The sequence below is a fragment of the Numida meleagris genome, chromosome 17 (assembly GCF_002078875.1).
Source record: "Numida meleagris isolate 19003 breed g44 Domestic line chromosome 17, NumMel1.0, whole genome shotgun sequence".
NCBI classification, from domain to species: Eukaryota; Metazoa; Chordata; class Aves; order Galliformes; family Numididae; genus Numida; species Numida meleagris.
The window spans coordinates 10,029,977-10,056,915 of NC_034425.1; the positions used below are offsets into that span (position 1 = coordinate 10,029,977).

The 26,939-nt window shown below is 50.5% G+C and overlaps 2 protein-coding genes across 7 annotated transcripts in view; one reads left to right on the forward strand and one right to left on the reverse strand.

Moving 5' to 3' along the window:
* ACSF2 (acyl-CoA synthetase family member 2) overlaps nucleotides 1-25,360 on the reverse strand; it is a 36,424-nt gene extending 11,064 nt beyond the window's left edge. The window contains exons 1-10 of one of the 5 annotated variants that reach the window (XM_021414907.1): nucleotides 25,196-25,360; nucleotides 19,554-19,749; nucleotides 18,552-18,680; nucleotides 17,507-17,560; nucleotides 14,362-14,480; nucleotides 13,529-13,691; nucleotides 13,001-13,096; nucleotides 11,828-11,976; nucleotides 11,249-11,340; nucleotides 10,081-10,157 (exon numbers count right to left, since the gene is read on the reverse strand). In XM_021414907.1, coding sequence (XP_021270582.1) covers nucleotides 10,081-10,157; nucleotides 11,249-11,340; nucleotides 11,828-11,976; nucleotides 13,001-13,096; nucleotides 13,529-13,691; nucleotides 14,362-14,480; nucleotides 17,507-17,560; nucleotides 18,552-18,680; nucleotides 19,554-19,749; nucleotides 25,196-25,257 — 1,137 coding nt within the window. In that variant the 5' untranslated portion in view covers nucleotides 25,258-25,360. Of the gene's footprint in view, nucleotides 1-10,080; nucleotides 10,158-11,248; nucleotides 11,341-11,827; nucleotides 11,977-13,000; nucleotides 13,097-13,528; nucleotides 13,692-14,361; nucleotides 14,481-16,193; nucleotides 16,326-17,506; nucleotides 17,561-18,551; nucleotides 18,681-19,553; nucleotides 19,750-21,580; nucleotides 21,722-23,186; nucleotides 23,239-25,195 lie in introns of those variants that run through there. The other 4 variants (XM_021414904.1, XM_021414906.1, XM_021414905.1 and 1 more) reach the window with 4 other exon arrangements.
* On the forward strand, nucleotides 340-7,895 carry CHAD (chondroadherin). 2 transcript variants are annotated; one of them, XM_021414916.1, is made up of 4 exons: nucleotides 340-1,941; nucleotides 5,275-5,438; nucleotides 5,588-5,733; nucleotides 7,780-7,895. In XM_021414916.1, exons 1-3 carry the CDS (start codon nucleotides 1,162-1,164, stop codon nucleotides 5,727-5,729), a joined length of 1,086 nt encoding a protein of 361 aa, XP_021270591.1. In that variant the 5' UTR covers nucleotides 340-1,161; the 3' UTR covers nucleotides 5,730-5,733; nucleotides 7,780-7,895. The 2 variants fall into 2 exon arrangements, with proteins under 2 accessions (XP_021270591.1, XP_021270590.1); XM_021414915.1 differs by lacking the exon at nucleotides 7,780-7,895 and having other exon boundaries at nucleotides 5,588-5,979.

Genomic DNA, 26,939 nt, shown 5'->3' on the forward strand with positions numbered 1-26,939 from the left:
TGCATCACTGCTCCTTGCAACCGCTGCTGCAAGGCACGCACCAGCACAGCCCCTCTCCTGCTCCAGGAGTTACTTCCTTGCTCTGCAGCTTCACCATCCCCTTTCCAATGCCCATGTCTTTCCCTGTCCAGCTTCACCCCGAGAGCCTCAGACGCTGCCATCCACCTCACCTAAGCCATGCACACAGTGAGAATCACTGCCTAGCACTTCTTCCCTTAGTATCACACCCACCAGCCTGTGCCTCACCGCTTCCCTGCAGGCTCTACCACTGCTCCATCCCGCAATGGAGGGCAATGGCCGCTGCTCCTCAGTGCCACACGCTGAGAATTCCCTTCACACACAGATCTCCTGACCATGACCAGCCCTGGATGTACCACACTCCACCTCCATGGGGAAGATGCAGCAGAAATCACCAATGTCTGCTCCCCTTTCTTAGCCAACTCCTAAGCACCATCTAGATCTGAAGGACTTCAAACAAAATTTTGCACTGCAAGAGCAACTACAGTGCTATTGACCATTGGCACGACACCGTAGCTCTCCTACCTCCTCCAGGCCCTTCTCAAGCAAACCCCTTTGAAATCAACAAGACAAGATCGACCGAACCCTTCCTCTGTTGCAGCAGGAAAAGGTTCATCTCCCCACAACAGCCCAGGCCAACGCACAGCCCAGGAGCTGGCTGAAAGCTTTACCACAAGCTGGCTCAAAGGGCAGCAGTGCTCCTTGCTGCACCATCCTAAGGCTCCCATACAAACAAAATAGGTTGCTTTTCCCCTCACTGGTAAACCTGGGCCCTGCAAGGCTCAGCAGAGATCAGAGATTTCTCACGGAGCAGGTTTGCATTTGCTCCTCCTGACCATTTGCCTCTCCACTGCAGAGAGGAAAACTACCTCTGCACAGGCACTTCTGCAGCGGAGCCCAGCAGGACTGAGGACATTCCTCTGCCTGGTGCCAAGGGGTTAAGCTCACAGTAAGTTCCCAAAGCCACTTGCTTCCAACTGGCTGCTGCCTGCGGTTTGTGGGAAGGGATTTTGCTTTTTAATAACATTATAAATAGGGCTGTGTTCGGCATGCTGCAAACCCAGTTACTCTCTCTCTCCCACCCATCTCCCTCCTCCTCCTCCTGCTTCTCCTCTTCCCACCACACCGATTTCAGATCTGACCATGAATCGGTCAGGCTGCTTCCTCAGTGTCCTCAGCCTACTGGCATGTCTTGCCTCCATCGTGCAAGCGTGTCCCCCGAGCTGCCACTGCCACGGCGGGGACCTGCAGCACGTCATCTGCGACAACGCTGGGTTGAAGAAGATCCCCAAGGTGCCTGAGCAAACACGGCTTCTCAACCTGCAGAAGAACAATTTCCCTGTTCTGCCGACCAATGGCTTCCGGGACATGAAAAAGCTGGTGTCCCTTCATCTCCAGGGCTCACGGATCAAGGAGATCTCAACCGGAGCCTTCAGAGGGCTCAAGAGCCTGGTCTACCTCTACCTCACTGACAACCAGATCAGTGTTATAAAGACAGGAGCCTTTGATGACCTCTCTGAGCTCACCTACCTGTACCTGGACCAGAATAAGATCCCAGACTTATCCAAAGGGATCCTCTCCCCTCTTGTCAATCTCTTCATCCTGCACCTAGGCAGCAATAAAATCCGGGAGCTGAAAGCAGGGGTCTTCAGTGGTGCTAAAGACCTGCGCTGGCTCTTCCTCTCCGACAACGCCCTCACCAACCTCCTGCCCGGGGCCCTGGAGGACGTCGAAAACCTCGCCGTCCTCCACCTGGACAAGAACCAGCTGAGCAGCTATCCCGTGAGTGCAATGAGTAAGCTGAGAGTGCTGGAGGAACTGAAGCTTTCCCACAACCCAATTGAGGTGATTCCCGACAACGCTTTCCAGTCCTTTGGGCGTTACATGCAGACTCTCCATCTGGACAACATGAAACTGAAAAAGGTGAGTCCTTTCTCTTTGCCTTCCCTCCATATAGGAGACACAGGGCTCAATTCTCTTCTCTTTAACAAAGCTGTCAGTTCATCATCCCTCCTGCAGTTTGCAGAGAGGGGAGATCCAGGCCTGAAGTTTCTGCATGAAGCGAGGCACCTGCCAACTGCAAAAAAAAGCCTTACACAGCCCAAGCAAGGGGTGAGAGCTGTACCCCACCCTTTTGGTGGGCTGCTTTATGCAAAGCCAAAGCATCTGGGGCTGGCCCAGCTCGTTGGAAAGGCAGTGCTCCTAAGCTGGAAGTCATACCAGTCACTGAGAAAGTATTTGGGGTGCCCCAGGACAGTCAGCAACCTTCCATCACCCCACACACAAGGCATCTGCCCTGTACACGAGGGACTGAAGAGCTGAACTGCTCTGCCTCCTTCGCTCAGCCTGAGTGCCTGTTGCTGTCTGGAAGGGGGAGATTCTGCAGAGCAAAAGCAGTTTCTCCCTCGTGCCTTGCAGACAGGTAGACACATGAAGCCTCACCATCACCTCTCCCCCATGCCTTCCAACTTTACACATTATAAAGGAAGGTTTGTTTATTGATGCTCTCTCAAAAGCAACTCCTGCAGCATCGTACAAAGGGGGGTCTGTTCCCACCAGAGTGGAGGAGGAACATTCCTATATCCTGGAAAAACAACCCCTTCTTTTTCTGTGAGAAAGCATCTTCCACAGGCAGGAGCATCACACTCGGGGAATCACTCACATTAGGACCTCTGAAATGTCAGGTAGAAGTGCAAGAGCACAAACCAGCACAGTTCAAGAAGCAGCACCTACGGCAGCTTGACGTCCAAGACGTGCCCTACATGGCTGGAAAGGGAGGGTTCTTCCACAGGGAAGAACAGTTCTCCCCGGCACGATGCTTTGCCAGGAAGCCCAAAAACAAAGTGCATCCAGGGAATGCAGGACAGCACTTCATAGCAGAGCAACACCCACTATGTGCAGGAAGATGTGATGAAATAGGGAGTTTCTTAGTAACAAAGGGCAACTCAAACTGTCTCACCTATCCGTAAAAGAACAAAGCTGCTAAAAGCTACCAGAAATAGACCACAACAGAATTTCCACAGGGAATAAAGAAAATTCAGAAGCTGGGGTCACAGCTTGCCCAGGTGGAGAGCGACACTAGCTGAAGCAGTTTGATAGCACCCAGTCAGTATCTAAGCCCTTGTCTACTTCAGAACCAACCTCGCCAGGATGGGGGGAGCTAAACCCAACAACTTACCGACCTCTCTAGGGGAAGCATTCAGCACGTGGTCACGTCACTTCTGTAGACTCAGTTTTCAGGGACTCCCCATCACAGGGGAATCAGAAGCTACAACACAAGTGTTGTACCAGCTGTAGGACCCCAGGGCTCCAAGCCTTGTGCTGAAGAAACGTGACTCACTCACAGTGCTGGGATGCTCCAAAGAATTCAGTGTTCTTGATTCCATCAAAGGAGCATCTAAATACTCGAAGCTTATGAATCCAGCTATGAATCCAGTTCAGAGTTGTCTCTCCAGAACCTCAGGTGGCCCCGTATCCAAGTGGCCTGCACACACCTGGTCACAGAAGCCGCGCGACCTGGGAAATCCCTTCCAAATACTTGAAATGCTGCTGACATCTTGACTGCAGCTCTTCCTCCTCCAGAAAAATGCTGTCCCTAGCCTTTTCTTGTACGGCTGCAAAGCTTTAAAGATGTTCAAGTACAAAACCGTTCTGTGTCAAGCTCTCACAGCCTACCTGGCACCTGAGCACAACAAGGAGAGCGCTCAGGTCACTTTGCAACCCCAGAACCGCAGAATTCCCTTTCCCCAGTCACTTGCATGCTGCATTACGTGGGCCAGGACCCGCTGCACGAATCAACAGAAAATAAGATAACGCAGAACCTGCAAGCTTTGCATACACCCTCTCTTCGTTGCAAAAGAAATTACAACAGTAATTCTCAATTTAAACAAAAGGAACTTCACCAATTTCTTCATAAGTGCACAGGAAGCATAAATTATAAATGGGCAGGAAGCACAGCAGCTGCTCCCAGCAGATACTGCCTCTTCTCGTGGGGCTGGGAGAGGAATGAGCAGCTGAGGGAGCATCCCCCGTCCAAATCAGAGCACGGCCAGGGCAGTCAGGCTGCTACCCCGCTGCACAGCCACCGTCACTCTGAGCAATTCTGCTATCAGTACAGTAAAACCTACCGAGATCAGCTCTCAGAGCCAGCACTGCTGACTGTCCAACAGCTACAGTACTCTGGGAGTCTCTTAGCTAAGCTCTAAATTTATCCAGTGTTGCTTAATTTGGAAGATAGCAGAAGTTCACAGCTTAAAATAGCGCATTCCCTCTGTCAGGTTTTTTAGCTTAGAGGGCTTGGACACAGCCCGATGGTCCCACCCGCAGTGTGATGGTGCATGTGAGCTCACCAGGAAGGGAAGCACAGGCCCTGACCCATAGGGTCCTCTGGCAGACCTGGTGAATCTCCTCTCTGCAGCTTTGAGGAAGTTTTTCCATTTTGAGAATGGGGAAGGAGTAGTTTTTCCACAGCCAGGGGAAGCTTGTGTTTGTCAGCAGCCCTGTCTCTAATGCACCACCCCCAAGAAAGCTTGCATTGACAGGTTTGCTTTCAAGAAGAAACTCTCCAATCTGAGTAACTACTGGCGAAGAAAAAATGGAGATGAAGCTTGAAGGAAAAGATGGGAGAGGGCTGCGAAATTGAGTCTGCAGCCATGCAAAGCTTAAGCAGGGGAGCTCTCCCTTAAAGATTACCCATTAATCAAGAACAGACAGATCTTGCAGCACCCCTTGCAAACAGCCCACGGGAAACGAGAAAAACCAGAGGAGGGTGAGGTGCTGGAAACCTGCCTCTATTTCTCCACTGCTCTGATGCCAAGTGTAACTTTCCACTCGCAGCCCTTGGGCACTGCCAAAGCCTACAGGCCCTTCAGCCGCCACAAACACTGCCTCCTTCAGCCGCTCCACGGCAGGGAAGGCAGCAGCCCTGGGAGGGTGTCCAGCCTTGGAGGGGATATAGAAAATACCTTCATTTAGAACGGAGATGCGTGGCTCAAAAAATAAAGAGGGCTGCCCGCTTCTGCTTTATTTAGGGATGAGGCTTCAGAGAGAGTCCCACGTGGAGCTGGGCTGTAGCTCTCTTCAGGTAGGAGAGTGCTACCAGGAACCCATCAGCATGCTGCCCGCCCCCAGAGCTCCTGCCAGGACTCCCCCGTACCTCACACCTTTGCTGCCTTGTGGAGCGCTCAGGTTTTGAACCCAGGACAACATCTCCCCTTCCCTAACTCAGTGTTGCTCAGCACAACTCTCTGCGTTCAGTTTGCAGACAACGCGTTTGCCGGCGTGACCGTTCTGAAGACAGCTCACCTCGAGAACAACCGGCTCACCCAGCTGCCCCGCAACTTCCCCTTCGACAAGATGGAGACCCTGACGCTCTCCAGGAACGCCTGGCACTGCAACTGCCAGCTGGCACATCTGCGCAAGTACGGGGCCACGCACACCTTCCTTCCCTCATCCCTTGGGGTCTCCTCGGGGTCCCCCAGCCTACATGGGGCAGGAGACAGCTGAAGGCAATGCCCAGCGCTGCTCCTGCTGGGCTGTGCCTCTCGTAAGCTCCGTGTTCTCTCTCCAGGTGGCTGAAAGGCAATCGCACCCGCACGGACGACACGTGCTCCACGCCCGCACAGTACCGGGGCCAGTCCATCAGGGACACCCCCGCCCTCCGCACCTGCAAGCTGCCCACCAAGAGGTCCAGGAAGGGAAGCCGCCATTAAGCACGTAAGAGCGGTCACAGAACCATTTCCTAATGGTAGATCATGGTCAGTTCCGACACAGACCTACAACAAACCCCACTGCCACTAACGCTGTGGGGATGGCTGTCTCAGATATCATTAACACAGAGATTTGGCTCAGGCCAGCTCACCCATTCCCCTGCTGACATTCCATTCTGAGCTGCTCCCTCCCTGCCTGGAGACAACAGGGATGGAGCCAGCCCCTTAAAGCAAACACAAACCTAGCGACAGGCCTGGGACAGCAGGGAAGGGTGAAGTGTGTAACTCAGTGTCAAGTCAAGGCCGGCTTCAGCCCACTTCCAGCCCTGGGGTGGGATAATAGAAGCGTTGCTTTTCTAACCGACTGGAGATGCTCTGCCTTTGGTCCCAGGGAAGGCTCTCCCAGGTCTGCTTTGAAAACCAGGGCAAGACACAGCTGAGGAACCTGGCCCCGGGCCGCCCAGCCCATATCCTCCATACAAAAATAGCTGTTTTCCATAAGGAGCAGTTCCCGGTCCAGCACCTGCCTTTCAATAACTCCAGTTCCCATCCAAGACACTCAGGTATTTAAAAAGCACAAGGGCTGGTGCCTTCAAATGCACGTCCCAAAACAGGAAGGATGGAGACGGCAAATGCTCTTTGAATAAGGTGCCCTGGGCCAGAGGGTGACTCAGGAGACAGGGCTGCCTCTCCTCTGAGCAATGAGCTCACTGACATCTACCAACCCACACACCAGCTGTGAAATAGTGCCACACAAACACCTTTGACAGCTGGAAACGACTCAGTGTACTAAATCCACAGCAAAGAGTGGCAAGAAAGCCCCAGCTGCCGTCAGCTCACCCTGAGCCTTTCGCTTTCCCTCATCCCAGGACTAGATCTGAAGCTTGTACAGATTCCAAAAGCCTTTGGATTCGCCTGAAAATGTGTAAGCTTTTGGGAAAGGGACCTTTGTTTATTTGCTAAGTAAAGTACAGTGACCCTGCAATGCACTGTGCCAGCAGGAGCTAGCGCTGTGCCCAGCTGTAGGGGAAAGGACTCGATCGAAGCCCAAAGCCCCGTTACGGCCGCTTGGCCCCCAGTGCCCTGAGCAGATGCATAACAGGATGGGGAAGATAAATTTATGTCCGAAATGTCAGGGATTATGCCAGTGGCTCTGAGCCTTCCTAAAGTGATAATTTATCTTGTAGTGCCAGAGACGTTATGGATTAGAGATGGAAATACCAGTCATTCCATGCAGGGCGGACACAGTTCTGCACCAGAGACGGAAAAACTTTGGTTTCTAAACCACAATACTTAAATACTTAACCTTCTTCTCTCCCCGCCTGAACTCAATTTCAGTTCACTCCTCTAAGAAAAGAATAAGAAAACCATGACAATAACATCTGGCTTTCCTTTGGCATCTTCAGCCCAGCTCTCTCTCAAAAGTTTGTAAGCATTAATGAAGCAAAAACCTATTTATTCCAGTCTTGCAGAAGGCAAAGCTCAGTATCTTCAGGTGTAAGCACCACAATGCAAGCACGCAAATCCACTCCAGTGTGGGGACAGTTTTAAGGAATACGAAGTTCCTCTGAGTTCCTTGTGCACCTCTTGCGGGGCGGGCAGCTTCCCCAGATGGCAGCTCAGGGTTTCAGAGCTGAACAGTGACTCGCTCACTGTGCGGGAGCCTCGTGTCAGATGAAAGGCTGCTTGCCGGTTCCTAGAAGTCTGCCTGCTCTGGAGTTTCAGAACAAGGCACCAACATTCACTGCTCTCCAACCTTCTAGCTGCTCTTCTCTCCTTCCCTCGGGTTTCTTCCACTCACCGGCCATGAATGCTTCGGGTACGAAGCTCCGGAGTCACACAGCAAGTTGGCAGCAGAGGCTGCAGATGGGGCTGATGCATCTCCTCATGGTGGGAACGTGTAATGGCTTCTTGAATTCTAATTCTTCCGTTTCAATTATGGGTTTCACTCACACACTGAGTGTAGAGAAACAAATGCACAAAAGCTCCAAGTTTAACGATGTGCTTAAAAATGCCCCTAAGTGTGGGTTTTTCCTTTCTTCTTCCCCAGCAGGACCCGGTACGGCCTGTCCTGGTGACCGGTCACTCCAATCATCAGAAAACTACTGACTTTGAGTCCTTCCTTAAGCTTCTCCTATCTGTCAGGAAACATAGCTGATGTATCTGAACACCTCCAGCCTCCTCCGAATCCCCGCTTCTCTGCTGATTGCAGGATGGAATCCACCTTTTCAATCTTTTCCGACATCTATATATTTTAAAAGAGGCATTTTTTAAAAATAAACGATGCATGACCATACTAAGACAAGCTAACCTAGATCCTGCCGGTAAAACACAGTCATCTTTCCCAGAGGCAACGGAACCACATCCCAGATCAACCAGTTTGTCCCTGTCTCTCCCCTTCCAATCGAGTGGAAGCAGGTAGGAAGGCAGAAGCATTCTTCCCCAACTGCTTGAGCAGGAAAAAAGAAATTGGTCTCAACCCGTGCAGAGTCCTCTGCCTTCCCCCGGAGGGGATCCCTGCAGGCCAGGGCCGAGGATGGCAGGTGAAGCAATGCCCAGGAACCGGTGGCCCCAAGACAGAGCTGCCCTTAGCTCCAAAAGGCAGCGATTTCCCTAAGCCAAACGGAAATCTTGAAGTGAAGCGGTCCTGGGAAAGCCTGGAACTGAAGCAAGCTGAAGACTGGATTCCCTCCCATGCTGTGGGGTCTACCAAGATGCATGCATGTCCAAGAGGAGCAGGTGTGCACCACGCTGCCTTGCTGGAGCACCCCTCCTCGCCCTGCCCATACTCAGAGGATCTAGCAGGACACCAGGATGACTGTGGTTTATTGTCATGGCTGTTACAATACCACAGTTGCAAGTTAACTGTGTTTTTTAATCCTAAAGAGTTATATAAATATATGTATATTTATTCCTCTGTAACTGAGTGTAAATGACCTTTAAGAGGATGAAAACTCCTGTCTTCTATATAGAAATCAAATTGTATATTTTCTTATGTACATCTTCTGTATAAAGCTCTTGCTGCAAAGATGAATTCAACAAGTCTCCCGGTGTCTGTCTGAGGGCTGGGGATCAGAAGTAACATGAGATTGGTGGTACAAATATAGACTTAATCCTCTTTATCCTATAGGCAGGATGACTGTGAGGGAGAGGGGCTTATTTCTTTTTCTACAAAGCAGGAACGTGTGACATCCAGTGAGTCCCAGGCAGCAGTAGTCATGTCTGAGAATATTTTGTGAAGTCAAACTCAGGCCTACTACAAAAATAGGTGTCTGTCACCTGTCGGAGCCCAGGGAACGGTGCCAAGGCTGTCTGTGGTGCTCTGAGCTCAGCATGAAGGGCTTCACATCCAGGAAAAAGCCCTGGCCGCCTAAGATGGCTCAGGACAGATGCCCTGAACTCTCCTGGTCTCCTCCAGAGCATGCAGTCATCCCTATAAAAGTGCCCTGGTGCTGATGAGGTCTGGATCTGCCAACAATAACAGCCTAACCTGACTCCTAGCGCCATGTGTTCATCCATCACATCCGTACACTTCCTCAGCATTTGCAAGCAATGTGGCACCAAGGCAGAATTTGTTTCCGTTGAAGTAAAACAAAAAGGCCCTTTTTTGGCTCATTCTGTCACAGGCACAAACGACGCAGATGCAGTATAGCACAGTACCCAAGAAAGAGTAGAATCTGTCTCAAACACAAAGTGGGGGCATCCGTGGCACGTTGCACATCTTCAGACCCACCAACGAAACACGTTACCCAGAGTCCCAGCACCCCACGGGCCAATGGCCCACCCCCCACACCATGGATGCGCATGGAAACGTGATGGCAGAGAAGCACATGTGCTCAAACACGAGCTGTAGTTCTGACAGAGCAATGCTTGGAGCCACATGCATGGACTGAACCATTCCCACGTTCAGACTCTCAAACACCTTGCATGCACGAGGCTTTCTATCCGCATGCAGTCCAAGACAGTGAAAGAAACCTCACAGCAAAATGAGCGCGTGCATCTCCCCACACCAAAACAAACCAGAAGCTCCTCTCCCAAAATCATTCATCCTTGCAGCATGTACAAAGAAACAGAAGGGTTAATAAAATCTGAAATATGCCAACAGAAACTCAGCTTATGATACTACATGAAGTATTTCTCTTACCAGGCTGCTTCCCTAGGCACCCCACTGGACAGCTTCCCCCTCCCTCCCAGCCCCTCTGCAAGGCCACTCCTCAGCTCGGCCTCACACCCATGGTCCCACCACTCCTGACCCCAGCAGCTCCAGCACAGCTGCTGCCCAGCGGTGCCCCAGCTCAGGTTTTGGCCACAACAAACAATCCTTGCAGCCCCTGTCACAGCAGCCACGACTCACCAAAACCTCCGGCATGTGCATCTTTGTTAAAACCATCTTCATGATCTCAGGGGGGACGGGGGAACCTGCAATTATTCCTGGAAGAAAGAGGAAAAGATGACTGTCTCAGAAACCACGTGTTGATTCATAGGAGCAGTCCCTCAGACGGTTCTGCACTCCCAGATTGAAATGCTGGCGAGACCTTTGGGATACACCGGTTCCTGTCAAAATACTTTGTGTGTACGGATACAGAAGTAAAGGCTGCAGCAAAACCAGTTTGCCTGAATGAATTAAGGGTTGGCAGAGTTCACTTGTTAGGAAAATAAACTCTATAGCACGTACCTAGTCCAAGCTACAGTTCCAGAAAAGGAAAGACTGAGAACAGAAAGAGACACAGATTTTTGCAGAACAAATACTGCCATAGTAGATGATAGATCATCACCACCATAAAAACAAGAACCCTTCCTCCTCCCTGAGTGGACCAGCCTCTCTGGGGGAGGACAGGTCACATTTTCACCTGTTCATATATGCCCCAGGATGACAGAGTGGGAAAGCAAAGTAACGCGTAGGCTTTGCTGCATGACAAGATGAGACAAGGATCATTTTTCACATAACAGAGCTGATAAATCTGCTTAGGTGTTTCTTTGTGCTCCAGCACCATCTCCTCCCTGCTGCCACAGCCTCAGAAGGGCAGGTGGTATCCCTGCTTCAGCTGTTGTGCTGAGGCCAGCTGAGATAAGAGAATCCTCCAGCACACGTTTCATGTTGTCGTATGAACGTCTTCAAAAACAAGCAGGAAAGTTTGGGTCAGAGAAGTGACAGAGAACAGAACAGCGCTGTTTGAGACCGCGCCGGCTCGAAGCACAAAGCCTCTGCTGCCACACAGCGGTGGCTCGTGGTCTAAGGAGTCGAGCGTGATCAGGCTTCCCAGCTTACCACGGTAGCAGATCATCGCAGAAAAGTCCCTCCCTAGATTGCTTTAGGATAAAAGAAGAGCCCTAAAAATACATAGTTCCTGAAGGAAATCCCAAGGAAAGGAAACGCAGCACCAAATTAACGGCTCACATAACATAGCATTTCCCTGCGGGAGTCGTTTGTTCACAAAGCTCAATGTAACCTCCCAGCAGGGAAACAGAGACCCAGTTTCACTCGCTTTTTCCATTTTCTGTCTGAGCTGTCTGTCACTTACCTCCCCGGAGAGTTGAAAGGTCGTAGGAGTCAAAGTCCAGCTGGGAGAGCATGTCTATGAACATGGTTGGCGTGCCAAGTAAGAAGGAGCATCTTCAAGGAGGGAGAAAAGGCAAAGCTGCAGAGTTGGAGCTGGGTGCAGTAACACCTCAATACCCTGCTCCCATCACGCTCAGGGAGCATCACGTGTGCCCCACATCGGTGCAAATATACAGATGTACATATAAAATACACATGTCTATGTATACACAACTATGCCTCCTTTGTTTTTAACAAGTTACACATGAAGAACCTGGAAATGCAACTACCAGGGACAGATGTTGAGGCCATGGATGGGTGCTAGGTGTAAAACACACCGGCAGCAACAAACCAAGACGGCCAAATCCCTACAGTGACCTGATGTTCCCTTACACTGGGGGAAAAACGTGTGGCAAACTCCCAAGTAGAGCTCAGTGCCCTCCTGAAGAGCCTGTGCCAGTACATAGAGCAGCAAAGCTGCCGCTCTGCAGCGGGAAGGAAACACGAGCAGCAGGTGACAGGGGAGACAAGGCAGGAAGCAGCGCAACACGCCAGCTCTCACTTCTCTCGAGACACCGCCTCCAGCGTCGCCTTCCCCTCGAAACTGGGAGCTGAGAAGATGCAGGAGGAGCCGTGCAGCGCCGTCACCATGCAGCCTCCAACCGACGCCAGGCAGTGGTAGAGGGGTGCAGGGATGCAGATGCGATAGTCCTGGGACGGGAGCGAAGGCAGCAGTGAGGAGCCCACCCCATCCCACTGCTGCAGCTCTAAGTCCCCAGCAGAATTCTCCCAATTCATTTAAAACCGGCTGGAATTTTGAAATTCACCTTCCTTCCCATTAGATAGAAAAGCTCTGCTGATGCTTCTCACCTTTTATAACAAGAAGTTTTGGAAATTTTTCCTATCAAAGTTTCATTCTGGATTTTTGCAATGTCTCTTCCTTGCTGGACTTTCTGGGCTGGTATTGCTTAGTGCTATCTGACAATATGCCAGAAGAGAAGAATGGTAGTGCTGCTACAGACATGAAACACTATGCAGGACTTGGTACATGCTATTAAATTTTACCTTTAAAAATCACCAAAGGCTCCAATTGGAAAATTCATTTTTTTTTTTTATCTTTTTTTGTGGGGGGGGGGGTAGGAAATCAAAGCCATAGTGCAAGAAATAACCACTTCAGACCTTTCTTGTAAAGTGTTTGCCTTTCATTATTTCTAAGAGAAACTAAAAAAATAGAAAACATTTACAAGATCTTATCCTGGAAAGAGTAACACGAGCATCTACATGAGGTGAAATGAAGTCACATAAAATAAATTAAAACCTCATTCAATAGAATTCAAAGCTCTGTAATTGTTCAAAACAAGCATTCACCAAGATGAGAAGCAATACACTTCGCCATTTCCCCCCCCCACACACACAAAAACACTTTTAAAAAAAATAAAACAAAGTCTTCTCATGAATCTAACATGACGCTTCAGTGAAACTCTGCTGAAAAACACCACATGGGAACGCGAGGGCAGCGCTCCCACCTGCAGAGCCTGCACTGCTGGGCAGAGCACAGAGCCCCGGGAGCCCCCGCGTCCTGCACCCGCCCTGCACCTCTGCAGGGACATGGGATCCCTCAGCATCCTTTGCACACACAACCACCCTGCCCTGCTGCGCACGCAGCAGCTCCCTGCGCATTTGGGCTCAGCGGCAGCAAGAGCCCAGCCCGACCCCGCTGCACCGCGGGACCCACCTGCTCCGTGATCCCCAGCCTCATCCCAATCAGATTGGCATTGTTCACAATGTTTCTGTGAGACAGCGTGGCTCCTTTGGGGCTCCCTGTCGTCCCCTGAAAGGCAAAGAGCATTCTGCAATAAGGTCACCTTTCCAGAGGGAGCGTGTTCTTTGAGGCAAGCTCCCAGGCACAGATCCTGGCATAATCTTGCACTCCATCTCTTCATTCCCCTCTGATTTGAGAGATGGGATTTTTTATTTTTTTTCCTTTATCACCACTCAGCCCTAAAACAGACCAAAAAAAAGTGGCTCAACTACAGCTGGAAAATTCACATGACACTTCTTGACAAAGGGCTGAGCAGCAGGAAGCAGAAAGGGGAAACCCTAGAAGACTTTCTCCATTCTGCAGCAGAAAGTGGAAAAAGGCAGAACCAGGGCTCGGTCAAAGAGAGCAGAAAGCAAAAGAAGCTCAGCATCTAATTGAGTCTTCTCTGTATCCCCACTGAGGAACCCGAGCACAAGGCACGGAGCAAGCAGAAGCACCTACTGAAGTGAACTGGATGTTGACAGGTTCGTTGCAGGACAGGGTCTGCTGCAAGGCTCGTAACTGCTTCATATGGCTGCTGTCCCCAGCCTGCATCACTTCGTTCATGTGAAAGGTACCAGGCAGCTTGGAGTCCAACATAATGACAGTGGATAGGTCAGGTAGCCTGGTAGAAGGAAACATACCATCCATGATTGAGCAAGGAGAACACTGCCTGGACAGCCCTATGGTGGTCGGGGCAAACCTCCTGCACAGGCTAACATGCTTTCTTCAGATAAGGCTCAGTTACCCTAACACAGGAATGAGAAGTATTTTAGAGCAGTTCACACAGGGTACGCATGTCAAAGCAATTTTACTCCTGTTTCCAAATCTGTGATCTATGTTATAAGGAGTGATTATGCGTAGGATATTCCACCTCTAAGGATTCTATGAAGAGCTCTTCTATAGCTGGCGATGATGGGTGAAGCTCAAACAGAGAAAGAATGGTAATGCCAAGATGTTATCAGTCACCTGCCTGGGGTCTCAGCAGTGCTCGAGTGGCCCTGCAATAGCAGAATGACGTGGACTTACCAGAAGCTGTAGGAACAGCTTTACAAGTGCCGAGGCAGTACCTGCAGAGGAGTGCTGGAGGAGAGGCTTCGTGGTTGTGGCGTCTCCTCATCCCAGCACAGGTCCACTAAGTGGCTGCAAAGTGCCCTCAACAGAACGCAAAGCCCTAAATAGGGAGATCTCTGCACAGAGCCTTCCTCCACTACAGCATGTGATGTGCAGCTGAGATGACACACGGCAGGACACAGCTGTTAAGTCATGAAATACACCAGATGCTCGTCACTCACCTTTTGCTCTTTATTCCCCCTGGACTGGAGTTTTCCAGCTCGGGACATGACTGCTTTAGAATATCGTAGTATTTCTGTGTTTTAAAACAAGCAGGAAACACCAGCGCCTTGCAGCCAACCTGTGAAGGGAGACAGGAGCAGAGCAGAAGTCATGCTGGGGCGATGCTCAGGCCACGATGAAGAGCAGAACCTATGGACACTGCAACGCACGCAGCCCCGCCGCCCCACACAGCACGGGTTAACCAGGGGCTCTCTGTGGGACGTTCTCCATGGCTGCTCTATGTAAGCACACGATCCTGAATCTCTAGACTAAACCTGGAGCTTTTTATAAACCTCCCTAGTAAGAGCCATCGTACACAAGGTTAAAGAGTCACTGAAGAGCATGTGAGAGCTCTTTGCAAAGTGAAAATGAAGCAGCCGCGCTCTCTTGGCTGGGCAGTCAGATCCTGCAGGGCAAGGAAGCGGAGCTGCAGCTGAGGGCCCCCACTGTCAGAGGAGCACGGCTCTTCATGGCATCACGAGGGCAAAGGACTGGTTTTTCAGGTCAGGAGTCCCAGCATTAACAAACAGCCCAGTCCCAAAACAAGACAAGAATTTGATTTGAGTGGATCTGAAAAAAAAAGGATATTTGAGGAGCCTTGGGAAAACAAGGAAACCTGAAACCTGCTTCTCAATTTAAGCCAAGGTTTTGGGTTTTTTGTTTGTTCTTTAGATGCATAGATTTGCAAGTTTTTTCCACCTCCCTTTAAAGCATAAGCTATTCTGAAAATCAAAGCATTTTTCATCCAACCTTTACATCTACATAATCCTGAAACAAAGCACTTTAATTACTCCAAGAATTTCTATTTATTTTTCAGCAGATGCAATCTGTGGAATTTGACCTACATTTGCAAATTGCTTTCATCTTCCAGAAACACGTTTTTGTCAAATCAACTATTTACATAAATTATTTACTTGGCTGTTCTCATCATTTTCCTAGGATCCATGAAATCAAGAGGCCAAACCTACAGCAATAAATCATTTTTAAGTACCCTCCGGAGTACATCAGAAGGGAAGACAAACATGTGCTGAATTTATGGAACAGCCTGCCTGGAACCCAGAGGACCATGTCTTTTCTGGGATGTTCTGGGGCTTTCCAGCTTTTCCCTATTCATCGCTTGAAGCTTCTATTCCCATTTCACTAGCTTTGCAGAACAGGCTACGGGAGGCGGATGCTGCAGGAGCTTCAGTCCAACATCTCCCACTCAGCATCAACCAAACAGCAGCAGAGCCTTCCCCACATGCTCAGCCATACAGAAGCTTTCCAGTTTGCTTTCACCAAGCCCTGGAAATACAACAGCAGCAACTGGAGGAAGAATGGCTGCTCAGTATTTATTACTCTGTGCACTGGAGGGAACCTGATGTAGCAAGAAAGAGACTGCACAAGCTGATGCAATTCAATGAGCAAAGCCCAGAAATCCTCAGGGTTTTTGTTGTGCAAAGAAGCCCACAATCCAATAATTGGTGGGAAGAAGAAAACCAAAGAACCCAGTGCCAGAGGTACACGTGAAAGCTGGGAACACTGGCAAAGCGGTGAGGCAGAGCAGTTCCCGGTGGAGCCAAAGCACATTCTGCTCTTCCCCTCCAGCGCTCTGGGCTTACACCAGAGAAAAATCAGAGCAGAATCGAGCACAAGAAGACAGAAAGGAAAACAAAATCCAGGTCCTTGGAACAAAAAGAAAAAGGGTGCCCTCTCAGGAGAGAGATGCAGAATGAAAGTCATGAGCAGAGCCAGGAGATGAAATATTCCCAATACCAACAAGCGCGGCACCACCATGAACGCTGCATGTCACCTGTACCAGCTGTAGGCAGGTGCTGGCACGTTCACTTTGACTGAGTTCACATTTCCACCTGGTGAGAGCACCAAGATGACATCCACACGGGAAGGGAAGCGCTTCACCACAGTGCATTTGATTTTAATACCTGGAGACGACAGCAACGCTGACAATACTACCATGAAAGAATTAAATGAAGGATGAAATGGGAACCTGAACTACAGCCCAGCAACCGAATTCCAGAGCTGCTGATGCAAGAGAAAAAAAAATCTCCTTTAGCCACAAGAAATCCCCCACTTCTTTCCAGACAATGCAAGAGCTGGTATGGTTCTGGGAAGCCCCAGATGAAGTTCCAGCTCTTCTAATACTGGCTTTTGATTTAAAGCTGAAGAAACCAGAGAAAAGCAAGTTAGCTTCTCAACCCTAGGATCAATTTTCAGTGATCAAAAGCTTAATAGCCTGAATTCCTCCTTCCTGGAGCTAAGGAGCTGGAACCATTTAAACCGATTGGTGCTCTGCACATTGCCATTGCAACTCAAAGCCCGTCCAGTAAATGAGAGCAGCTGGGGGAGCAGAAACACATCGAACAGCAGCGATACCTAGGACTCAAACCAGGCTAGGAAGGCCTAGGACACAATTGGGAAGGATAACTTGAGCTGCTAAGTAGGCTTGTTCTTACAGAGTCGTCTTCCTTCCTATTCTTAAGGGTAAAATCTCAGGAAGTGAGCTCGGGGGGCAGACAGATGATGCCGCCCAGCTCTCCAGGAGGTGGGGAAGACAGCTGTGTGGTGCTCTCAGTCCAGAGCAGCCTAAAGATAGAGCAGTCTAAGATAGGTGTTGTCTATCTCAAGGGATTGCAGTCATGCTTTGTTACTACACAGTCTTTGCTGTCCTGGTTATCAGTTTCTTGGCACTGTCTCTCTATCATATTTAGTCTTCCATTATTTCCCTCATTCCTTAGCAAGTGATCACTAGCAAATACACTTGTTGGTGTAATACTGTCAGCACATGACTTTTGAAAGAGATAGAGGGATGAGAACAGTCTTGAAGTCTCTGGCAAATGGACAAGGTGGCAGCCGAAGAGAATAGCAACAGATGTGACCGCTTACCTGCAGCGCTATCCGCATGGTCACCGTGCGGTGGTCTTGCCCTTACATGGTCACCACCAGCCCCGTTCTCTGGCCAGCTCTCCCTGCCTCTTCCTGGTATGCCTACATGTTTAACCAGTTCACCTCTCCGTACCATCTCCCTGCTATCTGCTCTAACAAATTGCTGCTTTTATGATTGCTCATAACAAATCAAGTAGAATTAACAGCAAGTGCCATACAAACCTTCCTGATCACAAACTCCAGCTCATGGGCCTGGTAGGCTGGATTCACAGACACCTGAAGAAGGAGAAACAAGAAGGTTAATCAGAGTTACCTTACCTCAAAAACTCTCTTCCCTAACACATACTCCAACAGGAAAGTTCTCCCAGAGACAAGTCACAGCCAAAGCCTCTCCTGTCTGAGACACAGACCTAAGAGCTCACCACCACAAGGAACCCACGTTCACTAGAAAAGCTATCTGAAGCCTGTGTTCACACAAAAGACAAGGGAAAAGATTTATGTGAGTTAGTCACAACAGTTTTTATTCCTAAAATGGTCCTCCTTTCTCCCTGGCAGGCTTTAAATCCAAAGCAGAGATACTCAATGGAACCTCAGAATTCTTAATGGTCAGCCAGCAAAATATCAGCACTTCCTTGTACAGCTCTCAACAGGGGCTGCATTGAGCACTGAAGCTGAGCTGACCATCAGGTTTACCCTGAGCCACGCTCCTGCATCCTATTGGTGTTTCTTAGCAGACACTGGGATGAACGGTGCTGAAGAAAATATACTAGTAGATGTGTTAGTTACACAGAGCATTGTATAAATAGGACATACTTTGGTTAATGTACCAGACCACACAATCAAATGAAAATTGCCTTTCAGGGGTATGCAGCTGGGGCTAGGTTTTTTAAATGAGCATTTGTACCTTGAAGCATTATAGGTATGTTTAGGAGGGATCTAAGTAACTGGCAGCTATTTAGGAACAGCATGTAACATAAAAATGATCCTAGAGGCAAGTGCGTTTGTATCTATCACTGTTTGCTGCAGGCTGTTTCACAGCAGGACATTTCTTTCTACTCCCTCCTCAAAGCCCTGCGGTCTGCTTCCCTACCCAGCAGAACACACAGAGTGCTGCACAGATCTTGCTTAAACACTGACTTCATTAAGAGCTAACTACACTGGGTAAAAGCATGGAAAGAGTCAGACAACAAACCTCACTCTCCACCACATCCTACCGTGGTGTCTTCATCTCCTTTCCCAATGCACTGATAAAAACCCCAGCACTTACCAGGATGATTCCTGCCTGGGCAGTTGCAAACTGCATGAGAACCCACTCGTATTTATTGGGACCCCACATTCCCAGCCTGTCTCCCTTCTTCAGGCCAAGAGCCAGAAGTCCAGCTGCTGCTTGGTCTACCTGTAAAATACAAGACAAGAATCTGAAAATCATAAACATTAAGCAGCAGTGGATATCTTTCCACAAAGAGGAAGCCCAGGTGGGCTGTTTGTGTGATGGTCCTGCTTCAGAGTAGCTTTCCTCATCCTCTTCTTCCTCCTTTCCCCTTCTAGGATAAGCTTATTTCCTTATTAAGCAAGATGACTTCCATTTCCATTGTTTCTTCTTGGACATAGGGGTGGCAGATACTGGCACAGACAGCTCAGTGGTTTGGTGGTGGTGCCTGCTGTGGGGGCTGGATCAGCTGCAGAGCCTGGTGGGAGCTGACTCAGATCCAAAGGCACACGCCTCTTGAAGGTGCTAATAGGTGCAGGCCAGACCCCAGCACAGTGCAGTGAGCAGCAGATCTCTGGCTTGGCCAGGATTGGGGCATATCTTTTTTTAAACATTCTGTTAGGTTTTTTTTAAGCATTCTGCACTTGTTCAGGGTTGAAGTCAAAACCACTGGAGGTGACAAAGTTGAAAGTCAGACCAACATGACCAACATAAGAGCTAAAGCCTGCTCCAGGTGGTGAAAATATCATGACTCAGCCCATAGAAATTATTGCCGCCACCTGGTGTATTAAGTATGAAAGTTCATTTTGGGATATAAAGTAATCATCTCACGTACACTGTCTTCTCCCTTTGATCTTGTGGTTTGTAAGGACAAAGGCAGCACACACCCATTGGGTGCTTGCTCTGGCATTGCTGTTACTGCGGGCTCAGAGCCAGAACAGAGATCCACACAGGACAATACTCACTCCTGAGCTAACCAATGAAACCAGTTTGGAGTTCTCCATTACACCTGTTGTCCTAACGTATCTGTGTGGCCTCTCTAACATGAATGAGGCTCACCTCCTCTTTGAACTGAGCAAACGTTTTCCGAACTCCATCTCTGTAGAAAACGAAGGCATCACGGTGGGGAAACCGCTCCGCTGTCTCATCCAGGCATTGGCCCACAGTTTTATTCATAAGTGGAGTGTCTGAGGTCCCTTGGACATAGCTGTCAGTCACTCTATGGGATGCAGAAAGTGTCCTTGCGTGTAGGGCACTGTCAAGGAAAAGAAGCTGTGAGACAGATGCTAGCAGGGTTTTCTCTGCTCTCACAAACGCACCAAGCACTCCAGGAGCCACCCCACATTATACCAACTCATATTGAGGTGGTCACCTCTTAGCTTACCCGATTGACTTTCTAATACTGCAATGTAATGGCATCCCTCTGAAGTCAGCAGAGAGCTCTTGCTGTGCATCATCTCAAACAGCACTTCAGCAGTTAGCTATCACAGGACCCCAACACAGCAGCACCCCAGCCCACTGGCCTTCCCGCAGCCATAGCACCACCTCCCTGCACCCCCAGAACAAAGGGGCCACTGCAGCTGGAACTGCCATTGCCAACACCTCCCATGCTCCCCCCGAGCAGAGCACCTCGTACAAACTGCACCTGCAGGAACACAACTTCAGTGGAGTAAGAACAGTGGTCCTGTGAGATGCCACACAAACACGGGGAAGACAGTTCAATGCCAGGGCTGATAAATGAACGTCAGAGCTGGTACTACCTTTCCTAGATTTCAAGAGAACAGACACCACCCTGAAAGTTGTTGGGCAAGATCCTAGGACACAAACATGCCTGCTCGTTAATCTCTACACGTCAGGGCCACTGGGAGATATTTCCCTCTTCCAGAAAGAGTGATGAGAAACAGAATCAGTGAGCTCCAGTAAGACCTAAGTACTCTAAAGAGAACCATAGGCAGACATCTCTGTGGCCAAAGATCAGAAAGACCTCCAAAGGCACCTGGAAAGCAGCTGCCCCACCTGGACGTGCCCACTCCAGCCGGCAGCACAGGCACACACCGCAGGGCTGAGCCCCATCCCTGCTGAACCTAGAACACTGCTCACCCACAGGGCAGGAGCCCGCAGCAGCTCCAGGGAACGCACACTGCCTGATGCTCGTTGTGCTGCTCTCATTCATCTGGTGTGAAAACTACTCCAAACATCTCTAAATATCTGGATGGATTATGGATTTGGCAGTTTACTGGTTTTGATCTTTCATTAACATTACAAAGTGCAAATAACCGGGAAGGAAAACAATGAAAATGTTTAGCAGGGATATTCATCACAGTGGCTTCCCTCTGCTGGAAAGAGGCGATGACTGAGAAAGTTAAAACAAAACTTAGCATTGTGTCATTTTAACCTGTTCTAAGAAGACCTGCGGAGAACAAGAGAGCCTTATCTTACAGAAGAAAAACGGGTTAGAAGAGTTCAAAGGAGCTGAGCTTTAACTGAGAGCTACTAGCAGAGCAACAATCTGTGCATACAGCACTAAGTGAGCTGCGTGTGCTTTACTGCCTCCGTGAGCTAAACCACAAAGAGTTTATAGTACCGGAGACAGCAGCAATAACATGAGGAGCTACCAGAGAGATGAGGGGACAGAAGTGCAGGGCCAACAAAGCATGCTGGCAGGGGAGAGGAGGATACACCCACAACAAACAGAGACATCAGGGATGGAGGACAACCCGGGAGGCATTTCAGCAGAGAGAAGGGCCTTGGCAGAAATGGCGTGACAGAGAACGCGAGCACAGAAATGATATTGGAGGCCATGCTGGAGAGGAAACAGTTAGGGGAAGTAGCAAGAAGTCGTGGGCAGAGCAGTAGCAAAAAGCATTTTAAAAATCACTAAGGCTTTCCCTGACGGTCAGCTGCTTTGCTCAGCAGAAAAGCAGCAGCTTCCTCTGAAACCACGGCTCTCCAAGTGCTGCTGTTCTTCTCCCTGGTTTCTCTCCGCACTTCCTCCTGCTCTGAGCCTTTCTCTGCCCATCTGCTGCCTGCCAGGCAGGCTGCAGCCCCACCAGTGCTCTCTCGCCTCCTGGTTCCTCTCTCCTCACCTCACTTTCCACTTTCCTCCATGCTCTCAGCTTTCCTCCACTCCTGACTTAGGAGGTTCCCAGGAAGGACAGGGTTAAGCTGCAGTTTCAGGGTGTGTAGCTCTGAAGCACTGCCCTTTGTAAGCAGAGAGAGTGAAGCAGGAAAAAAAAAAAAAGATCACTCTGAAATCAAATTTCACCCATTCATTATGGGATCAATATTCTGCAAAGCCTTCGTGCTAATTGCCACAGAGAACTAGATTCCCTGCCCACAAGAGACAAGATCAGCACGGGGTTACTTCCTCTGAGCGGTGGGGTTCTGCCTCCTGGCCTGCACAAATCGAGCTGTTCCCTTTGGGAGCAGCTTTGCTCTGAGCAGCACAACCTGACCCTCTTCCCACACTCCTTGTCAGCAATGGCAGCTCTGCTTGGGCAGTCACCTCCCGCAGCCTTGTACAGCTTCACACTGTGGCTGTAAGGGCTGCCCCAGAATGAGGAGGGAGGATATTAATCAAACCAGCAGTAAAGGGAATTAGCTTTTGTTCCAAAGCTCCCGGGCTAGGCACGTATAAAGACCAGGAGATGAAAGAAAGCTCCACAGAAGAAAAGCCTTTGATAAGAGTTGAAAAAGCTCTCCCCAGTGCACAGGAGAGTGTTTTTAGGGAGGCAATTAAAAACACTGCCGCCCCAGCTGTTCACTACAGGAAACGGTGACCAGGTGAGCCACTGTCACACTGCTGTAGGGTAGCTTTACACAAGCCCCTCCAGTACCTCACGCTGCCAGAGCAGGAAACCAAACTGCCTGCAGAATATTAGCAGAGACCACCACACTCACATCTCTCTGTAGCCAAGTCACCTCCAGTTCCAGTGGAAGCAGAGCTTGTCTCTATGGTGACGCTCTGTATTTTCCTGCCGGCAAGCTGCATGGAGAAACAAGTGTGCTCCCTCCACGCTGAGCTCCCTCAGGCAGCCAGGGGGGAGCAGAGGCTGGGAGTCAGGGAGCAAAGATGAGCTGCTTGTGCAAGAGCACTGTCAGTGAGTCCATGGCCTGAGGTCACCCAGAGCCCAGCAGGCTGAGTGCTGGGCTGGGAGCAGGCAGGAGGCTTCCACCCACTGCACTCTTCTTGGGACTCAATCTAAGGGAACTGTTACCAATTGGTTAAAAAACACATTGGTCTCACATGTTTCCCCAGCACAGGGCTGACAAAACAAGAAGTAGAAAGAAAAGTGGAGAGAACATTCCATTGAAATCCAGATCCTCCAGCTGATACAGCCTCATCTTTGAAATTTGGGTCTGAAAGAACTCACACTCGTAACCCAGAATCACTAACTCATCTCAAAACACTTCTCTTCAGAAACATCGAGGGAGAAAAATTCATAGCTGTCATCTAGTTTGAGTTCCCTGAAATCAAATCTAATGTCTGAAAATGCTTCAGCACTGCTGTATCACTTATTACTTGGCCATGGCAAAAAGCAAAAGCCATGAGAGTGTAATGCCGTAATGCTATATTGCAAAGGAAAGCACAGCAATAATAGCAGCATGGCACAATCCTAGGCTACTGCAAATGACAACAAGCCCAAATGCAGCAGCCATGGACACAGAAACAAAGGAAGAAAAACTGCTTACCTTTGGAAGGCCTCAGGTACACAGGGATCTCCAGTGAGATCCCCTCACCTCCACTGCCAACCCTTAAATGAGGGCTGGGAAAGGTGGATCCTGGCTCCACATTGCACGCACCTGGGCTCCCCTGGGCTGGCCCTGCCTTCCCCCCAGGTGCTCAGTCACTGCTCCAGGCCCTGACTTCGCATTTCTGCTACAGGGCCAAAGTAAAACAGCATTCTGGAAGCACTGGGAGTTTAGAACAGAAGGAACAAGGCAGATGCATCACATGGGAATGATCAGCAGCACTGATGGGGGTCAGCCTCCTCCTGCCCACAGCCAACAGCCAGTGCATGTGTCTAACGGGAAAGAGTGTTTCAAGAGGAAGAATGTTTAAACAGAATGGATCCAAAGGATTTCTATATTTTTTTTAATCTCTGTTGTAGAAGACAAATAATTCAGCCTCCACCTCCTCCTGGGACGCAGCTGGCACAGCTGCAGATAAAATAAGTTGCAGGGGCTGCTGGTTTGATCTGATGGCAGCTCTCCTTCTCCTATGCATCCCCCGCAGTGAGCACGCAGGAAGGCAGCACTGAGGGGCACTGAGTGACCACAGCCACGTCCTCCTGCAGCTCAGAACTGACCCCAGCCACAGAGCTCAGGTGTGGGGAAGCTCAGGGCCCCCAGCTTCTCCTTCAGGGAAATCTATCATGATTGCCTCCCCAAAACAACAAGTTCTGCATCTTTATATAAAGCAATTGCAATGAAAGAATGGTGAGCTAGCGCTGCTCTGCACTTTAACACAGCCCTGTTGGAGTTAATCACTTTTTGATTACTTCTTGTTTGTTTACTTTAGTTAGAGGAATGCTGATCTCCAGAGCTTTCGCAGAGCCCTCACATTTCAATTCCAGCAGACTGGCTGCGTTGTCCCCTGGATACCTTTCCCTTCTGCACTCGTTCTGCCAAAAGAATAAGTACTGCTCAATGCTAAGAGCAGAATTTAAGAAATCTTCTTGTTATTAGAAAGAGTTTATTCTTCTAAATACGCACTGCAACCACTGTTCCTGCCTCCCAGCTTCACACGGAATGCTGGCTGGAGTCCAAACAAGACACATTCTGTCTCGCTTCCCTTCTGATCCTGTTTCTTAAAAACAGATGTTGAGATGGTGTCTCCCCATCACAGCCCAGCTGAAAAGAAATATCTGCACCCCGCGTGGGAACAGCACTGCATGAGCTGCTCCCTGCAGAGTTACTTCCAGGAAGTCATGCCTCCGAGTTAGGATTAGTGTCTGAATTTCAGCTGATCCTTCAAAGCATCTCTCAAAGCCAATTCTCTCCTGTCGCAATTCTTTCCCAGGAGCCTGCTCCAAAAGGCAGCGTTGAACAAAAGCAAGAACCGGCCAGATTCCAGAATTCCTCAGGGCTAAGGAATCGCTAGCACCGCAGTGCCCTGCACCACTCTGCAGAGCCAGCAGCCTCTGCACGGCCGTAATAACAACACTGGGATAGGGGCACCGACAGCCACAGCTCCCAAGTCAGAGTGCTGGGGGGCAGGAAAAGCTCTTCTGTATGTCGCATGTTAGTGCAGTCGGGATGGAGCTGCTGCACAAAGGAAGTTGAGCCCTGGGTACACACATTCCTCTGCATTCTGTGTGGGGCCGTCCCTGCCCCAGGTCTGCCCCTAGGCCTGCAGGAGGCTGCTGCTTCAGGGGGATACTGGGGAGCCAAACAACAGCGACGCTCTTGAGTTAAACCTCCAGCACCCCTGAGCTGAACCTGGCCCCTCTGCACCGCAGCCACCGCCTGGCTGAACACCCCCATCCCTCTGCCCCCTTCAGCCCTACAAAGCTGCCCTACTGCTCCCAACAACACCCTGCCCCGCAGGCCCTCCTCCCCTCTAGCCCCCCTCACCTTGCACCCATGGCCCCTGTAACCCCTTGTAACCCCCTGCAACCCCCTGTAACCACTTGTGACCCCCTATAACCCCCTGTAACCTTCTGCCGCCGGCGCCCCCCGCCTCCCAGCCCCGTCCGTACCGCGCGCGCAGGAGGAGCAGCCCGCGGCGGGGCAGAGCTGCGAGCAGCGCCGCGGTGGCCATGTGTGCGGTGACGGCAGAACCGGGGGGGCCGGGCCGCCTTCCCGCTCCGCTCCGTACTCGGTTCCGGCGGGGGCGGCGCGTGGCACGGCCCGGCCCGGCCTCGCCTGGCTCCGGGGAGGGCAGGGCTTGGCCGGCTTCGCCCCGGAACGCCCCGGCCCTGGAGGAAGGAGAGGGAGCGGGAGCTGGGAGCCCTGCTCGCCGCCTCCACCCCGCACTGCCGGGGGGAGCGGGTCGCAAAGCATCTTCTCTGTGCGGGGTTCCCCCTCGAGGGGAGAGCAGCGGCGGGCGGGGAACGGGGATGCTGCGTGCCCCGGGGCACGGCCGTGAGTTCCCTGGACCCCCCCCCCCTTTCCTTCCCGGCCACCGGCACGCTGCTCACAGCCCCCGCCTCATCGCCCTGCTCGCTTTCCTTCCCAGCTCCCTGCCCCGCAGCTCTGTCTCCCTGCTCTCCTCCCAGGCTGTCCCATCGGCCACTTTTTGCCTAACCCCGAGCACTACGCCGCAGCCCCCTCAAGCAAACCCTGTGCCCGGGCTGACACGGACTTTGGTACAAGGGCTGAAATTGACTCTGTCAAAGCAACCAACGCTGCTTGCCTCTGGTTTTCTGCATCTGTCAGAGCCCAGAGTCACTAATTAATTTCTAGCCTTATCTGCTTAATGAATGATCGCAGTTACCACTTCGCTAACAGCTTTTGGCACTCCCCGGCTGCCTGTACCCCATCACAAGCAAACAGAGCAGCGTGGAGCTGCAGAGCTGGGCATGCCAAAGGGAGGGCAGAGGCAGCGGCCAGGGGAGCCCCGCGGTGCCTGGAGCAGCCCCACACCACGCAGCAGCACTGACACTGATGCAGAAGGAGTGACACGTGAGGCGTTCCTTGTGGCAAATGACTGACAGACTCTCTGGGCGCTGCTGGGAGCTGGGGTATAAATTTGGTGCCAGAAGGTAACCCGTGTCTCAAACACCACACAGACATTAACCAAGAGGTGCCAGCAGCAGTGGGCTGAGAGGTGGCCTGATTCTCGCTCAGCCACTGACCTGCAGGACAATCACTGGCAGTCATTTTGCAACCCCACTTCTGTTTTTCCCCTCTGCCCAGGTGGACACCAGAGTTCAGCAACGGGAGATGCTTCAAGGCACGCTCACCATGTCGAGCACAACAGAGCCTACGAACAAGGGCATCAGTACTGGCTTCAGTGAATCTCAGATATCAGCCAGAAAATAATACAACCACTGCTCGTAACACAACCACATAGTGAAATGCTGCCTGCAACCAGATCTCTAGTTTGGGATGGTTGGCTTTAGAAGCAGATTTTGGATTTCCTTCGATGTACATCTTGCTCGTTTGGTGGCAGCAGTGGCGCTGATTTATTTGGTTGGAGGAAGGGAAGTGGTGAGCACGGAGGTGAGTTTGTGCATTTCCGTAGATGATGTAAGGCCGCATGATGTTCATGGCCAGGAGTCGCTGCTGCAGCAAAGCACAGTGCAATTATCTGTATCTGTACTGTGGGAGCATCAATGTGTGCTCACTGTTGCATAACCACAGTGAAAAAAAAAAAAAAAAAAGTCTGTGATACAAATAAAAATGAGGAGCAAGACTTCCTCTCCTCTCTCTGGGCCTGACCTGCTCTTCCTTGCCCTCTGAACCCTGCTGCAAAAAGCCAAAGTGCCGGAGCTTTGTGTA